General features: G+C 39.5%; 1 protein-coding gene and 1 pseudogene across 1 annotated transcript; one reads left to right on the forward strand and one right to left on the reverse strand.

Annotated features, from left to right (window-relative positions):
- Positions 1 to 3,865: 3,865 nt before the first annotated feature.
- Positions 3,866 to 4,809, reverse strand: LOC102541458 (olfactory receptor 52B4-like; annotated as a pseudogene).
- Positions 4,810 to 14,535: 9,726 nt separating this feature from the next.
- On the forward strand, positions 14,536 to 15,486 carry LOC102541710 (olfactory receptor 52B4-like). The gene has a single exon (XM_006203568.1). It carries the CDS (start codon positions 14,536 to 14,538, stop codon positions 15,484 to 15,486), a length of 951 nt encoding a protein of 316 aa, XP_006203630.1.
- The last annotated feature ends 3,365 nt before the right edge of the window (positions 15,487 to 18,851 follow it).

Here is an 18,851-nt window from a genome sequence, read left to right on the forward strand (position 1 = left end):
GCATCAATTCCTGGGTTTTCTTGAAGATCATGATTTGAAGAACATCTGTCAACAAGAAAACAATGCATGAGGCTGTAAATAAGAAAAGAGTTTATTTGGGCTCTTAAGAATTTGCAGTTTGGGAGGCAGTTTTAGGTAACTCTGAATGACTGTCTCTCGGAAGAGAAAGAGTCAGGGGCCTAGAAAGACAAAAAGCCATGAAGTTAAAAGTTGCTTCACAAGAGCTGAGATGGACCCTGATGCAAGTCAGAAAATACCTGTCTGTGAGGCATATATTTTAGGGTAGATTCTGATAAATAGTTCAGCTGTCAAAGGGTCCAATGAGCATCCTGAGTAACTAGCAGATGTTCTGGATGACCTCATCAGGTCCAAAGGTCAGATTCTATCCAGGCTGAGACATGCATAACTCACCCTTCCTCAGTGGCCTCCTGGTTCTATGTTAGAGCTCTCTTGTAGCAATACCATGAAGAGTTTGGCTTTCCTTCCAAATATGAAATGCAGAAAATGCTAATACACTGAGAATGTTCGTTGTTTGGATATTGGAGTCCTCGGAAAGTGGATCCTCACTCCTGGAAAGTGAAACATTGTTGGTGATGATCAGCAGTGTCACCAAGGCTTGTGTGATTTCCAGGAGGAAATAAAGACAGGTCGGTGACAGAGTTGAAGGAGTTCACTTGCTGTGCAAGGAAGCAGATGTCAGCTTGCTTTATGGCGTGTAGGCAGGGTGGAGCAGGGGTGCGCCTGGAGGGAGCAGCTAGTATAGTCATTCTGGAGACGAGGGGACCTGGGAGTCGGGTGGTGGCTCTCGACAGGCGGAGTAGATGGCTCTATGGTCAGGCTTCTTAAGATGACTGTCCTCCTGTCTGTACACCCCCTGCTTGACCAGTGTCTGCTTCATCTATACCCTACTGGTTTGACTGACCTTCCTACATACTCACCCCAGGTTCAGCAAATGATTGTTCTAACGTAGAATGCTCCTCTCTGCTTATCAAAGGGGAAGTGAGGGCTGTGCTTCTCTGCTGTTTTCCTTGTTAACTGATGAACCAACCTGAGGTCCATTCCTTTTATAACCTCTGCTTGGTTTGGGGAGTGAAGACCGCTGCCCTGTCCTGCCCCACCGTTGGTTGTACATGGCAGGGTGTTGCTCCCGGACCTTGCTTCAGACATGTAAGTACCCACTATCTATGAAACCATTTATGTCTCCGTGCCTGACTCTGGGCTCTTTCTTTGGTCCTGAAGCCGTGCGAGTACAGGTATTGCAGACCTGCGTGGGGTAGCCCGGCAATGTCGGGTCATGGAGAGCTGCTGGAGCTGAAATGACAGGACTTGGTGAAGAGGAGAGAGAGGGGAGAATTTTGAACCGCTCTCAGTTTTCTGTCTTTGACCACAGGCATACAGGTCCACATACCTGCATGTGGCAGTGCTGGTGGTGGGCGGTGAGTGTTCTTTCCGGCTAGATTCACTGCCTTTTCTGATAAGTATCTCAGTGGACGGTGGGTAGTCCGGGTCAGGATTCGGGAGGCGAAGGGATCACTTCAAATTATGGGAACACAAAATGGAAGTAGCTTTTTAGGTAGTGCTGGGAGTTCTTTTGAAAATAGAAATGATTTGCTCAGTTGATACTATTTTTACCAGCAAAGCCACGTGGGAGAAAGTTAGAAAAGGCTGTGAATTGAGCTCCTCTTTGGGCATGCACAAGGCAAACATGACAGAGAGAGGAGGCAAGGGCCGTGGGTGGTAAAGTGGAGTGATTGCACTGATGAATTACAAAATATAAAGTGTGCATAAAAATGAAAGGGAATGGGACTGGATTAAATCGGTTGTGAAATACAGTTTGTCTAAGAGCCCTTATAGTTCAAAAAACAAAAAATTGAGAAGTTGGAACTTTGAGTTTGGTGATTGTACTTCTTTTTTCTTTATCATAATAATTTATTATTTATTTATATTTATTTATTTTTAACTTTTTTATTGATTTATAATCATTTTACAATGTTGTGTCAAATCCCAGTGTAGAGCACAATTTTTCAGTTATACATGAACATACATATATTCATTGTCACATTCTTTTTCACCGTGAGCTACCACAAGATCTTGTATATATTTCCCTGTGCTATACAGTACAATCTTGTTTATTTATTCTACAATTTTGAAATCCCAGTCTGTCCCTTCCCACCCCCTGCCCCCTTGGCGACCACAAGTTTGTATTCTATGTCTATGAGTCTACTTCTGTTCTGTATTTATGCTTTTTTTTTTTTAGAGGTGAATGTACTTCTTGAGATTTTGATCAGATGGTAGAGTTCTTGGTGTAATTGTGGAAGCTAACGTCGCTGGTAGACTTAGACAAACACAGCTGAGGAAGAGGTCAAAACATTGTGGGTATTGAGTGGGGAATCTTTTGTTTGCTGGAGTGGCTAAAAATTAGAGTAGTAGTCGAGTAAAAGGCCACCTGAGAGGGTGCCCGGGCCCGTGTTGCTTTCTGAGCCCCCAGTGCCTGGGCCTGTGTTGCTTGGAAATTCTGAGATGGATTAGAGGCGATGATCACAGCTCAGAGATGGTTTATGTCGAGCTGTGGATGTTACCACATTGTTTAGCAGGACGGTGAACGCTGGCAGCATTCCACAGGCGGTTCGGGGTCTTACTCGTGGTGAGTGTGGTCCCAGGATGCAGAGTCCTGATCTTCATTACTGTTTGGCCTCTTTGCCAGTATCTTACGATGCTCCTCATTGTGGCAATGTCTTTCCAGGTTTGGATCTGCTGAAATTGAGCCAGAGCTGGGACCAGATGGCTGCTAAATTCTGCCCGGGGCTCAAGGGCACTCCATTAAAAAAAATCATGGGGTGGGGACAATGGGGCTAGATCAGGTGTTAGGTGGTACAGTGGGAAAATAGTTTCCAGCTGGTGTTAACTCCAGGAGTGTTGGTAGTTTTGCTAAAGGGAGAGGAAGTTATGTTTGGAAGTTGTAATGGTCACTATCAATATCTACCTGTCTAACCATGAGGAGTGGGAAATAAAGGTTTCCATGTGCCGTATTGAAAATATAGTGGTTTTGTGAGTAGACAGACACGGTTCCAGTTAAGACACAATCTTGTATAAAATATTAGGAATGAATAGCTCCATTTTGGAAGAAATGGGTATTTTATAGAAACTTTATTTCTAATATACTGTCTAAGATGGGATAAATGAGAAGCTTCAAGAATGAGAGAGCATTTGTGACAAATATTTCTCACGTGTCATGTGAGGTACAGAATGAAGACTGACCATTGGATCCAGCAGCGTGGAGGTCACTATGACATGCGTGCAATGGCAAAAGGAAAATGCCTGATTGTTGTGAGATTCAAAAGGAAACAGAGGGAAAAGTATTGAATCTTGAATGTATAGACAACTCTTTTAAGGTGTTTTTCTGTGATGGAGAGAGAGAGAAAGGAGAAGAAGAGAAGGAGAAGGGGAAAGTAGTTGGAGGAAAGGGGTAAGGCTACAAGGGAATGTGGATGCCAGAGATTTTTGCATGTTTGATTCCCTTCTCTTCCCTCCCTCCATTCCTCCCTTCTTTCCTGTAGGATAAATAGCAGAATTATGTGGATAGAGGTGAGCCTGTGAAAAAGAAAACTTTGTGATAGAGCAGACAGAGGGAAGAATATATAGAGCAATGTCCCAAGGTAGATAAGTGGAATGAGGACTACTTCACCACATCAAGGCACAGAACAAACCAGGAAAGATTAGTCTAGCAATTATCCTAATTCATCTCTTTCCAAACGCCTATCTAGAGCTATCGACTAGCAATGAATTAAAAAGGTGAACTCATTTGTTTCTCAGACTCTGAGTGAGAAATGTGGAGAAAGCAGTACTTTTGCCTCCATTCTGAAAGTCATACCTTTTTTGAAAACAAGACTTGAGTCACCTGGTCCCGGATCTGTTTGGTTTTGATCCCATAAATGATGGGATTCAGCATAGGAGGAGCCAGAATGCAGACATTGCCCAGCAGAGAGTGAATATGGAGTGGCATATGGTGTCCAAACCTCTGAGTAAGTGTTGTGAAGATGGCAGGCCCATAAAAGAGAATGATGACGCAGACATGGGAGCCACATGTGTTGAAAGCTTTGTGGCGAGCATCTTGAGAAGGGATGCGGAGAACAGCACGGAGAATAAGCATATATGAAATGAAAATTAGCACAACATCTAAGGTCACTGTGGACATTAGGACAAAAAACCCATACCAGATGTTTACTTGTATGTCATCACAGGAAACACGGGCCAAGACAATGTGCTTACAAGCCGTGTGCAGAAGAATGTTATTTCTGCAAAAAGTCAGTCTTTTCAGAAGAAATATTATGGGGAAAATTGTAGCATAACTTCTCAGGAATATAGTCACACCAATTTTCCCTATCAGTGCATGTGTAAGAATAGTGGTGTATCTCAGTAGGTAGCATATGCAATGTAGCGGTCGAACGCCATCACCAGTAAGATCCCTGACTCAGAGATGAAGGTGGAATGGATAAAGAAAAGCTGAGTGATGCAGCGATCCAGGGAGATCTCCCCAGCACGGAACCAGAAGATGGCCAAGGCCTGAGGTACTGTGCACGTGGAGAGGACAATGTCTGCTCCGGCCAGCATGCAGAGGAAGAGGTACATGGGCTCGTGGAGGCTGCGCTTCGTGAAGATAATGCTGATGAGCAGACTGTTCCCAAGCAGGGTGATGGCATAGGAAATGAAGAAGGGGATGGAAATCCACAAATGCTGGTCCTCAAGGCCGGGGATGCCCAGCAAGTGGAAGACTGTGTGGCTAACACCAGTGTGGTTTAAGGTAGTCATACCTGGAGCATATGACCTGGGACCTCACTTTCTGTTTATAGACACAGTTCAACTTTTAGACTGTACTCAGAGCTTATGGCACCTTCCTGATTCGTTTCCATAGGGGTGATGGAAACATAGGGTTAAGAATTGCATATCATCTGCTTTTTTTTTAATGAGGTAACAATCTTACAGGGAAGATGGACATTTAAATATCTAACTAAATTAATACGTTAAGGGAATATATTAGTTGTACAAAGGAAAACTCCTGTGGGAACCTGATGGAATGGATAATTCAGTCTATTTGGCTGTTGGATGTCATTGGATGGATATAAATTAGGGGGAGAATGGGATGAAGTTATTTGGAAATTTAAGGATAAACTGTTGTCATACAAATATTTAATGCATTTAAAACAGTTTGCACCCCTGTGTGATTACATCTACTACACAATGGTAAGAAAGAAACAAAAGTATTTTGGCTCTGATTACAAGTTAAGGAGTTTGGTGCTATCGTGGGAGGAGTTAGTTGATCACTGCGTTTTTAAATTATAGAGCATTAGATATCATTCTACTTACTTAGTGCCAGAGAAACATCTTAATATTCTCAAACATCTACTTTAGTCCCCATAACCCTCTAGTGTAGATGGGGTACTCTCCTTTTCCTTCCTAAAAGTTTACACCATGCCAGTAAAAAACTTACTCACCTGCCCCAAATGCAGTCTTCATAGCCTAGAATGTGAGGACTCAAGGAGGACTCAGAGTGTTGGGTACCAGGGAGCAGGGATTTTTATGCATTTACCTGAAGACTCCGGGGGAAGCTAATCCCCCAGGAAACCCAGATTCAGAGCTGTGTTTCCAACAGCACCCCCTCCATTGCATACACATGGGTCACTTTATTATGGCTCTCCATGTCTGTCAACACCAGCCCCTCCTCCATAACTCCATCCTTGGATTGGGTGTGCACATATATTATTTCCAATAAATAGAATGTTTATGTCATTACACTAAATATTCCTGTTTTCATTTTAATGAGAATTGGTAACTATGAATCCTATCTTATATTGGTACAAATAAATTAACCACCAAGTATTTAGATTTAAAAAAAATACTTATTCTTAATGGTTTTCTTTATAATTTTGACAAATTTAAAATGAAATTTGTATCTTATTTTCACATCATTTCATATTCTAGAAAGTGAAGTAATGGATTTTAATTGCTAATGAGAAAATTTTAATGTCTTCATTAAAATTTCAGTGTCTGTTATGTACTTATGTGAGTCAGGGCATAATGAAGAAACAATCTCTGTGCTCCTCTCTTGGCTGCCAGCAAATCTACAAGTAAATGCTTGGTTTGCACATTTCCCTATAGCTTTTGCTGGTAATATATCTCCACACTTTAAAATATTCTCTGTTTTTCTTCATTCATTTAGCCCAAATAAGTGCTTATGTATCTATTTGTAAAGAAGAGACTGCTATGTGTGTGTGCGTATGATGATAGATTCATAGATTTCTATATAAAATGATGGAATGAGCTTGCTCAGGAAGACTCCCTGCCTGCTTAACTTACAGAAGTGTTCGATAAAACTAGTTTCCCATTAAATGCTTATTTAGAGATAATGAAAACACGGAAGAGTTACTTAAATATAAATTCCAATAAAACTTTCCTATAGATTCAGCCATTATTAACATTTGACCACATTTCCCTCTCTGCCCTCTCTCTCTCATTGTTCCTAGTCTAAATTTTTGCTGTATCATTTGAGTAAAATATGCAGAGATCATGAGCCTTCATCTCTAAATATTTGGCATGTTAACTTCTAAGGACAGTCTCTTACCTATATAGCAGTGCAATGACCAAATTCACATTTCACACTGATACAATGTTTTAATCCAAAATACAGCACATATTCAAATTTCATGTTTTCCCCAAACTCTTTTTCATAGCAATTATTATTTTTCTTTTCATTCAATTTAGTATGAAATATTATTTAAAGTTGCTGTATATTTACTCCCCTTTAATCTGAAACAGTCCTTTAACTTTTTACTGTGTTTAGGAAAATGCCACCCTTTAAGAAAGTTATAGGCCCCCAGGTTTCATATATTGCGCCTCAATTTGGATGTATTCCTCATGAGTAGATTCAGATTTCACATTTTTGCCCAGAATAATACGTAAGTGTTGCTGTGCCCTTGTATCATATCGTTAGGTGGCTGATGTAAGTCTTATTGGTGATGTTATCACTGATCTATAAATAGAATGGGTCTTCCAGATTTCTCCACTCTGGAAGTATTTCCCCACCCTTGCAAGCTGTGTAATCAGTGAAAAAACTTGAGGCGATTCCTTGAGCCTGGGAGATACATCGTTCCCCAACAAACCTACATTTAGGGGTTTTAACATTTCCTGATGATTCTTGCCTGAATCAATTTTTATTTTGCTACTTGCAAATGGTGGTTTTGCAGCTCAGTATTTCCCATTACATTTATTAGTTGGTATTCTATTGTAAATAAGAGACTCCATGTTTATTGTTTATTTAGTATTAGGATGGACTCATGGATTCTTTTTTCTTCAATAACTTGTATAAACCAGTGCTATGATAATTCAATTTGCTACTCAAATTCTCCCAAGTTTAACTACTGAGAGCCACATCAAACTGGCTCTGGTAACCTTTGCCGTATCTCTATCATTTTTTTTTTTTGAGAACTTCCTTACATTTTTGCCCAAGATGTTCCAGATTCATCTTATAATTTTCTACCTCAGACATGGAATAAATTACTTCTCCAAGATCCCTTAGATACTTTTAATGATGATAGTATTTTATCTTATTTTATTTATTTATTCATTTATTTATTTATTTGAAGTATACTCGATTTACAATGCTGTGTTAATTTCTGGTGTATAGCATGGTGACTCATTTGTACATATATATATATATTTCTTTTCATATTCTTTTTTATTATAGACCATTACAAAGTATTGCATATAATTCCCTGTGGTATACAGTAAGACCTTGTTGTTTATCTATTTTATATATAGTAGTTACTATTTACAAATCCCCAACTCCCAATTTATCTCTCCTCACCCCCTTTTCTCCCTGGTAACCACAGTTTATTTTCTATGATGTGAGTCTGTCTCTGTTTTGTAAATAATTTCATTTGTGTCCTTTTTTTTTTGTCTTATTCCACATATAAGTGATAGCACATGGTATTCTTCTTTCTCTTTCTGGCGTACTTCACTTAGAATGACAATCTCCAGGTCCATCCATGTTGCTGCAAATGGCATTATTTTATTCTTTTTTTGTGGCTGAGTAGTATTCCATTGTATAAATATACCACAACTTCTAACTAGTAAGCTGTCGAGGGAAATTTAGGTTGCTTCCTTGTTTTCGCTATTGTACATAGTATTGCTATGAACATTAGGGTGCATGTATCTTTTTTTTCATTTTTCAGTTTTATTAGGTAGAATTGTTACAATTTGTACATATACAATATATTGCATGTAAATATATATACACAATATACTGCACTTTTTAAAAATTTACATATATGTACTGTTCATTGTTTCTAAGAATGTTTAGAGTTTTAGCTCTTTAAACTTAGATAGTTATCAAAAGAATAAAGCCAACCACAAAATAAGGATTAATTCAAAAAGATACATATACCCTGCTATTAACAGCAACATTGTTTATAATTGCCAAGATATGAAGCATCCCAAGCGCATATCGATAGATAAATGGGTAAAGATGCAGCATACGTATGTAATAATACAACTCACCCATAAGAAAGAAGGAAATTTTGCCATTTGCAGCCCTTCATTCACTTTTTTTTTTCACTTCAAAAACCGGAACTTTATAACTGGCATAAACATTTCCATTGCATCAAAAACAACAAAATACCTAGAAATAAACTTAAGCAAGGAGATTACCTATACTCTGAAAACTGAAACATTGATGAAGGAAATTGAAGATGATACAAAGAAAATGGAAAGGTATCTTGTGCTCTTGGATGGGAAGAATCAGCATTATTAAAATGGCCACACTACCCAAAGGAATCTACAGCTTCAGTGCAACCCCTGTCAAAATACTCACGACATTCTTTACAGAACTAGAATAAACAATTTCAAAATTTATATGGAACCATAAAAGACCCTGAACTTCCAAAGCAATCTTTTGTAGGTCTTTTTTTTCCCTCTCTCTCTCTTTCTTCTTTTTGCTCTCTTATGGTTTGATGACTAGAGAAGTTCCTTTAACATTTGTTGTAAAGCTGGTTTGGTGGTGCTGAATCCTTTTAGTTTTTGTTTATCTGTGAAACTTTTCATTTCTCCATCAAATCTGAATGAGAGCCTTGCTGGACAGAGTATTCTTCATTGTAAATTTCCCCTTTCATTACTTTAAATGTATCATGCCACTTCCTTCTGGCTTGTAGAGTTCCTGCAGAAAAATCAGCTGATAACCTTATGGGAGTTCCCTTGTATGTTATTTGTTGCTTTTCTCTTGCTAATTTTAATATTTTCTCCTTATCCTTAATTTTTGTCAATTTGATTACTATGTGCCTTGGTGTGTTCCTCTTTGGGATGATCCTGTGTGGAACTCTCTGCACTTACTGGACTTGGGTGACTGTTTCATTTCCCAAATTGGGGAAGTTTGGGGTTATTATGTATCTAAAAATTTTCTCAGGTTCTTTCTCTCTCTCTTCTCTTTCTGGGACCCCTATAATGTGAATATTAGTGTGCTTCATGTTGTCCCAGAGTTCTCTTAAACTATCCTCATTTCTTTTCATTCTTTTTTCTTTTTTCTGTTCTGCAGTAGTGATTTCTGCTAATCTGTCTTTTAGCTCATTGATCTGATCTTCTGCCTCATTTAGTCTATTCTTGGTTCCTTCTAGAGTATTGTTCATTTCAGTGATTTTTATTCTTCAACTCTATTTGGGTATTCTTTATGTTTTCCAACTCTTTGCTAAAAGCTTCGGTCTGTGCATCTGTATTCCTCTTGAGTTCTCTGAACATCTTTGCCATCATTACTTTAAACTTTCTCAGATAAATTGCCTATCTTCTCATCATTTATTTCTTCTGGGATTTTATTTTGTACCTTGGCCTAGGAGATTTTCCTCTGCTGCCTCATATTGTCTGTCCTTCTATATATATTTTTAGGTAGGTTAGTTACATTTCTCAACCTTGGCCCTCTGTGGGAGACATCCTATGTGTCCCAGCAGTACACTCCTCTCTTGTCACCCAAGGGCCAGGGTCCAGTGCAGAGTCTAGCCTGTGTTTGTGGATTCCTTCCATAGGCTTTGGGATTGTTTTCTTATTTCTGGTATCTACCCTTGGCAGATAAGGCTGGACTAGAGGTTATGCAGGTTTCCTGGCAGGAGGAGCTGGTGCCTGCCCACTGCTGGGTGAAGCTTGGTCCTGGGCCTCTGGTGGGTAGGGCCATGTCTGGAGGAATTTTTGGCTTAGGAAGTCTGCTGATGGGTGGGGCTGTGTTTCCACCCTGTATGTTGTTTGGCCTGAGGCTTCTCTACAGGCTGTTGGGTGGGGCTAGGTCTTGGTGTCAATTATCCAGTCAAGATGTCAGTGTCCAGGAAAGCTCATGTAGATGAACACTCCCAGAATGTCTGCTACCAGCTTTTATGTCCCCTGGGTGAGCAGCAGCCACCGCCTGTGTCCCCAGGAGACCTTCCAAAACCAGCAGGTGGGCCTGGCCCAGGCTCTTTGGAAATTAACATAGCCAATATTTAAAAAAAAAAACTATGAATGAAATATAACCTTTAAAGATTGTGAATCACTATATTGTATACCTGTAACTTATATGATATTGCACATCAACTCTATTTCAATAAAAAATAGATAAATAAAAAGAAAGAAAATTCCTTGATGAAAGAATCAAAGCATTAGATCTAAATACAATACAAATAAATTTAAAATGGATTTGATTTTGTTCAACATTTTATTATGGGGCTGTTAACATTGTTAGAATTTTATACACGTTGGCTTGAATGGATGGTGAATGAACAAATGAACATTTAAGAGAATCTAGGATTCTGGCTCCTAAAGTGTTTCTGTGCCTTCTGGAAATCAGGGTTGAAGAGAATGCACTGGAATAAGTGCTTGGGACTTGCTCAGGGTCCTAACCACATTCTCCTCCTTTGCCCTGACCTCTCTCTCTAAAACTTCTCTCCCACCTCCTTTTCTCTCCTAAGCTCATATAAGCTCTCAGGCATACTTTTCACATGAGGCCCTGGCACTCAGACAAGAAAGGGTTAAGAGCTTTACAGTTATGCCACTGGCTTTAGAGGAGATCCTAGGGGAGAAGAAAGTCACATGAAAAAGCCTATGGTCCCCAAAGATGCTCAGAGGAAAATTATTTGCCTTCATTTCCTCCTCTGGCTTGGTCCCTTGGCCACTGCACACAGTCTGCTGGTTGTGGGAACACCCTGGAGCAGGGGCATGTCTCTAGTCTGTGGTTCCTGATGGCTGTGCTGCACAGTTTGGGGTGACCCGAGATGTAGGTTGGTACTCACTGGGATAGCCTGGTGCTTCTGTGGGCCCTTCTGCCCACAGGCAGGAACGGTGGGGACTGACTGAATATAAAGGAGGTGGGAAATGATGAATTTATTGATGAGAGACATGGGAAACAATAATGGATTGCCTTCATCATTTGGTCACCCAATGGAGCTATATTTGGAATTCTCTATCCCTTGAGAGCAGTCAGAGAGGACAGACCAAAATATTTCTGGAGAAGTTTTGTGGCATGGTGGAAATGGTGGAATGAGAGGCAAGACATCTTAACTCACTTCCTCTGTGACCTTGGGAAAATTGCCATTCCTTCTGTGGCCTTTGTAAATAATAAGTCATACAACAGGATTATTCTAAAGCAGAGATTGCCAAAATGGTTTTTGTAAAGGGCAAGAGCAAATATTTTACTCTTTTTACAAGTTTTGAACATGGTCTCTGTTGCAACTATTCAGTCTGTCCTATGAAAGCAGTCATAGACAATATGTAAATAACTGGGCACTGCTGTGTTCCAATAAAATTTTATTTATAAAAGTAGGTAGTGGGCAGGATTTGGCCCACAGGCTGCAGTTTGATGACCCCTGGTATAAAGTGCCAACCATCACTGATATTTTATATCTCTGACCCATGTTTGGGTGAATCTGTATGGAACTGGTGAAGCAGGGGGTGTTGTCCTGTGAATTGCATTCACAAAGAGAGTTCTCTTTTCTGGTACAGGTGAGGGAACTGTCAGGCTGGAGGCAGGCATAAGAGTTGAGTAACCTCTAGAAGCTCCACCTCCCTAAGGAAACTGATTTAATGGGAGAAGAGTCAGCATGCTGAATGCACAGGCAAAATTATGACTTAGATAAGTCAGAACTTATGTCTGTGAGTGAGTTTGAGTGGGAAATGACTGCGTGTCAATTTGGGTGGGTATATACATGAAGGGAAGTTTAAAAGTGTATATGTTCATTGTGAAGGGCTATTTGTGTGAACAGGAAAAATGTGTGTTAGTGTGTAGATCTTCATCAAAATTTGTGTGAGCAAATATGTGTGTTGTGCCTGTATAAATGAATGTGTATGGTAATATAAATGGAAGTGTGTGTGTGTGTGTGTGTGTGTGTGCGCGCGTGCGCGCATGCACATACGTGGATTTGTAGCAGGCAGAGCTGGAATTGAACTCAGGTAGGTCTAAAGCCCGTATGATGTTTCCTATATTACACTGTCTTACATGTCTTAGACATTCTTGTGAAATAAGAGAATTAGAAGGGAGTGGAGAGGAAGCCAAAGAAAGGTGACTAGATAATCAACAAAACAAAATGGAAGTTTCTAAAGCTAATGGAAGCTTTGACCCTAATAGTCCTGGATTCAAATACCAGTTTAGCTACTAAGAGGTTGTTTGACTTTGGGCAGTTACTTATCTGAGAGTCAGTTTCCTCATGTATGAACCAGTGATACTTTAATTTCACAGATTTGGTGTGATGATTAGAAATAATAAATATATCTAATACTTGGTAGGTATTTAATGGTTGATATTATCAAAGATATATTAATAATAGAAATTGGAGATTACTAATAATAAGAAATGAAAAGTAGTATTAGATATGGCAGTATGATAGATTATTTTAGAAAAGGAAGCTTTAGTAGCATATTGGAGTTATAAGTAAAATGGCATTGGGTAAAGATCAGGAAGGTGGTAAGAGGTTAGATGAAGAGAGAACACATCCCTCCTTTTGTAAAACAAAGGTGAATGGAGGAAGAGACACCTGGACATATCTGCACACTAAGGATAAGGAGCCAACAGAGAGGGAGAGTCTGAAATGACCAGCATGACAGAATAATGGGGAGAGGTACTTAAAAAGAAGAGAAGGTTGGGGTCCAGTGCACAGATGGAAGGCTAAGCCTTGAATAGTAGCAAGAGGGAAAAGACAATTCAAATGTAAATTTGTAGATGGCAGAGTGAGGGTGGGGAGGTGAAGGGAATGAACGATGGATGAGTTTTGTTTTTCTCCCTGGGCCAAGAGTCAGGAAATTACAATCACCTGATGAAGGGGATGAAGGTGGAGTAGGGCAGACATGATGTGATTCAAAGATGATGTGGGTCACCAAATTCTAGCTCTGCCATTTACTGTCCAGGTGATCTTGGGTGGAGGATGACTTAAACTCTCTAACTGTTTTCTTCCCATCGGTAAAATGGGGGGAATGACTACAGTTCTCTCAGGGTGTGGTGATTGAGATAATGCACATGCAGCCCTTACACACAGCCGCTCCTAACTGATCTGTTTCCAACCTGCCTTCTCCCTTCCCCATCCTTCTTACGCAGTCCTGCCAGAGAGCTACCTAAAATGCAAACTTCACCGTGCCATTCTCTCATTATAAACTCTTCAGTGGCTCTTATTGCTTCAACATAAATTCTAAACTCCTTGGACTAATAACCAGAGCCCTCAGTGTTTTGGCCTCGACCTCACTATCTGACATTATTTCCTACCATTTCGTGCTATGTCCTCTATGCTATGGTAACCCTGAATTGTTATAATTTTCCTCCAAACTCCATGTCCTTTCAGGTCTCTGTGACTTTGTTCATGTTCTTGCCTCCTCATATGACTTTATTTGGCAAACTCTTACTTATATTTCAAGGTTCAACTCAGGGTGACACTCTCAGAAAATCTTTTCTGAATTCCTAGGAAGTTCTCCATGTGTTCCACAGCTCTCTGTGTTGAACTTTTCCTCTATACTCTCTGTATTGTATAGATAGTTTATTTAACTGTCTGTCTCTCCTTGAAATAGATCCTTCAGGAACCATGGTAGGTGCTTAGTAAGGTTTGTTAAATTGATAGTTAACTCATTTACCATTTTCCTTTGGAGATGCAGATCACATTTTTGATGGTCCAAGTGGAAACTGCAGTGTTATTCACAGCTCTTAACTGTTTATAATAACTGGAGGCTAAAATCTATGGCATTAAAGAGCTGGAACAACTCACTTACAGATATGTAATCTAACTTCTCATCAACTTTAGTTTTAAGGTGATGAAAAAAGAGTCCCAGAGCAAGGAAGTAATTTTACTGAGATCGCATAGTTAGTGAATAGAATGGCAAGGAGTTTTAACCCACATTTCCTGATTTCCTGACCAGAGTCTTTCCATTTCTCAGCCAATGAAAAATGATCTGTCTCCACTTCCCTGCTCCAGTCCCATTCACCTTCATGGAAGGGGAGAAGAGATGACTGCCAAATCCTATACATCAACACCCAAATGACTCATTCTGGGCATGGCAACCCCCAACCACACTGGTACCAGCCACTCACTCTTCATTCTGCTGGGGATCCCTGGCCTGGAAGACCAGCACACATGGATCTCTCTCCCCTTCTTTATTTCCTACCTTGTTGCTGTCCTTGGGAATTGCCTCCTTGTCTTCATCATCATCACTGAACACAGCCTCCATGAGCCCATGTACTTCTTCCTCAGCATGCTGGCTGTGGCTGACCTCATCCTGTCCACTACCACTGTGCCCAAAGCCCTGGCCATATTCTGGTTCCATGCTGGAGAGATCTCCCTTGATGGCTGTGTCACCCAAATCTTCTTCATCCATGCCACCTTCATTGCTGAATCAGGGATTCTGTTGGCCATGGCATTTGACCGCTATGTGGCCATCTGTGACCCACTGCGTTATACCACAGTGCTCAGTCACACAGTAATCATAAGGGTTGGCCTGGCTGTGGTCCTGCGAAGCTTCTCTGTGATACTCCCAGATGTGTTCCTGGTGAAGAGGCTGCCTTTCTGCCATAGTAATGTGCTACCACATACCTACTGTGAGCACATGGCTGTTGCCAAATTTGCTTGTGCTGATATTCGTGTCAATGTCTGGTATGGTTTGTCAGTTCTTCTCTCTACTGTAGTGATAGATGCCTTGCTCATCTTGGTTTCCTACACCTTCATCCTTAGTGCAGTCTTCTGCCTCCCCTCCCGAGGAGCTCGGCAAAAGGCCCTGGGCACATGTGGCTCTCACCTTGGGGTCATTTCCATGTTCTACTTGCCTGGCATTTTTACCATAATTACTCAGCGGTTTGGGCATCATGTTCCTCTCCATACCCACATCCTGCTGGCAAATGTCTGCATGTTAGCCCCTCCTATGCTAAACCCCATTATCTATGGCATCAAGACCAGGCAGATTCGCGAGCGTGTAGTTAGTACTCTGTCTTCACGGTGGACATACTGCTGAGTTTATGTGACAGGTGATATGTTTATCAATGTAGAATCTTGCAATTTTTTTTGCCTGCTTTGTAGAGATGTATGAACTAAGGATTATACTGACTGTGAACAAAGTGATCTGTCATTATTTTGAAAGATAGATTGCCATGTTACTTTGAGAGGGGCAGTGTTTAGAAAAGAGCATGAGCTTTCAGATCAGATTAGATTTGAGCCCTGGCTTCACCAAAAGTGATGTGTTTGATCTTGAAGTTACTTAGCCTCTTAGAGACTTTTCTTAGCACATGCATAGTGTCCTGAAAAATAGGAATATCAAAACCAAACTAAATCATATTAAACAACAAGAATTATTTCCTACAATGAGCTTAGCTAGGACACTGCAATTAAAGCATCTAGACAGAATATATATTTAATTTCATCATATACAGACTTGAGAAATCTATATCTATGTCTATCTATAAACTTTTATTTTGAATTTGAAATGGAACCATAGAACAGAATAGAGAACTAGAAATAAACCCATGCATTTAACCCATGCATTCTTTGACAAGGGTATTAAGAATTCTCAGTGAGGAAAGAATAGCCTCTTAATAAATAGTTTTAGGAAAACTGGATATTTGCATGCAAAAGATTGAAATTGGACCCTTATACCATAGATGAAAATTAACTTGAAGTGGAATAATGGCTTAAATATAAGATCTGAAACTAAAAATCTTAGACAAAAATATTAAAAAAAAACTTCTTGACATTGGTCTTGACAATGATTTTCTTGATTTCACATCAAAGTAGAGGCAACAAAAGCAAAATAAAGAAGTGAGACTACATCAAACTAAAAATCTTGTCTAATAATGAAAAAACTAAAAAGCTTCTCTACAGAAAAACAATCAACAACAAAATGGAAAGGCAGCCTATGGAGTGGGATAAAATATTTTCAAATCATATATCTGATAAGGGGTTAATATTCAAATATGTAAGGAGTACATGTAACTCAATAGCAAAGCTCAATAGCAAAAAGCCCACAAAAAGCAAATAACCTGATTAAAAAATGGGCAAAGGACCTGAACAGAGATTTTTCGAAGAAGACATACACATGGCCAATAGGAAGATGAAAAGATTCTCAATATCACTAATTATCAGATAAATGTGAATCAAAACCACAATGAGATATCACTTCACACCTGTTAGAATGTCTATTATCAAAAAGATAAGAGATAACAAGTGTTGGCAAGGATATGGAAAAAAGAGGAACCATTGTACACTGTTGGTGGAATGTAAATCTGTGCAGCCACTATGGCAAACAGTATGGAGGTTCCTCAAAAAATTAAAAATAGAACTACCATATGATTCAGAAATTCCACTTCTGGAATTCCAATTCTGAAAACAATGAAATCACCGTCTCAAAGAGATATCTGCACCCCCATGTTCACTGCAGCATTATTTACAATAGCCAAGAGATGGAAACAACCTTAGTGTTCATTGAAAGAAGAATGGATAAATAAAACGTGCTATACACAAACATAAAATGTAATATATATATGCTAGTCAGCCATATAAGGAAATCTTGCCATTCGTGACAACGTGGATGAGTCTTGAAAACATTACACTATGTGAAATAAGTTAGAGAAAGACAAATACTGTATGATCTCATTTGTAGGTGGAATCTAAAAAATCAAACTCATAGAAACAGAGAATAGATTGGTGGCTGCCAGACATGAGGGATGCAGGTGAGGGAAATGACTGAAGGTGGTCAAGGGTATAAAATTCCAGTTATAAAATATGTTTTGAGAATGCAATGTACAGCATAATGACAAGAGTTAATAGTACTGTATTGTGTATTTGGAAGTCTTAAGAGAGTAGATCTTAAAAGTTCTCACCAGAAATGCAAATGTAACTATGAGGTGATGGATGTGTTAACTAACCTTATTGTGGTAATCATTTAGCAATATATATGTATATGAAATCATTGCATTTTACACCTTAAAGTTACAAAATGTTATGTCAATTATACCTCAATAAAGTTGGAAGAAAAAAAGAAAATGTGGTGCATATACACAATGGAATGTTATTCAACCATAAAAAGAAGGGAATCCTGCCATTTGTGACAACATGGTTGAGCCTGGAGTGTATTATACTAAGTGAAATAAGTCAGACACGGAAGGACAAATACTGCATAATTTCTCTTCTATGTGGAATCCAAAAAAATTGAACTCATAGGAGAGAGCAGAATGGTGGTTGCCAGAGGCACAGGGGTAGGGGAAATAGGGAGATGCTGGTTGAAGGGTACAAACTTTCAGTTTGGGGACCTAATGTACAGTATGGTGATTATAGTTAAAATATGGGATTGTATATTTGAAATTTGCTGAGAGTTGATGTTAAGTGTTCTTGCTGTACATACAAAACAGTAACTATGTGAGGTGATGAATCTGTTAATTAGCTTGATTGAATTAATCATTTCACAGGTATATATATATTTAAGTGTACACCTTTTTAGACACAATTTTTATTTGTTAATTACACCATAATAAAGCTGGAAAAATTTAAATATAAGATAGTTTCATAAGTAAAAAAGGAAGGGGCACCATAATCTTTACATTTCTTGACTATACTTTTACCATAGATAGAACTAAGCAATACAAAATATTAGCAGAATCTGGAATATACTTCACGCAGAGTAATTAGTTAAGTGAGTAGGCCGTGGGACCCAGGTCAAAGGTCACAACTCGCCTGTGTATGAAGTAAGAGGTAAATGTACGCATGCGCCAGTTATGTAAGCCTTATGAACGAAGAAAGTAAAGGTACGCATGCGCTAGTAGCATTATGTAAGTAGTATGAACAAAGGAATGAGCATGTGCGCGCAGGATAGAGAGAAGCAGGACAAGTGCGCCACGCGGGCGCGCGCCATCTCGTTGAACTAGGATAAAGTGCTGTTTCGCTCCATGCCGGCTCCTCGCGCAGTTTGTTTTGTGGTATGGCGGCTCCTCACACATTTTTCCGGTTGGGCAGCTTATCTCCTCGAATCCCTCTTCAGCCCCTCTCAGTTGACAGCAGTGGGTACATTTTTAACTTCTTTCTGCCTTAGCTCGTTTAGCCTTAAAATTTTGGTGTAATAAGTACTGCTTGTAATTCAAAAGGAAGTTGTAGAATCAAAGGAGATCACAAAAGTCAGTAGGCCTTATTTGAATTTTAAAGGACAGTATTAATCAAAATTAGAATTGCTGCTGGTATAATCTTCTTTCATTTCTCAAGAGAATTTTTGTGTGCCATGCTGGGGTGTACCTGGAAGACTTGTTAGTAATTATTGGTGGGGATAAAAGTTGAGATACTATGAAATATCTACTATTTAATACCTTTTGGTGGAGACCAAGGGGATGGTAGTAT

Source organism: Vicugna pacos, chromosome 10 (assembly GCF_048564905.1).
Source record: "Vicugna pacos chromosome 10, VicPac4, whole genome shotgun sequence".
Lineage (NCBI taxonomy): Eukaryota > Metazoa > Chordata > Mammalia > Artiodactyla > Camelidae > Vicugna > Vicugna pacos.

What these genes read in the sequence shown, in the direction of transcription:
- LOC102541710 (XM_006203568.1), top strand. Translation starts at nt 14,536, where the DNA reads ATGGCAACCCCCAACCACACTGGTACCAGCCACTCACTCTTCATTCTG.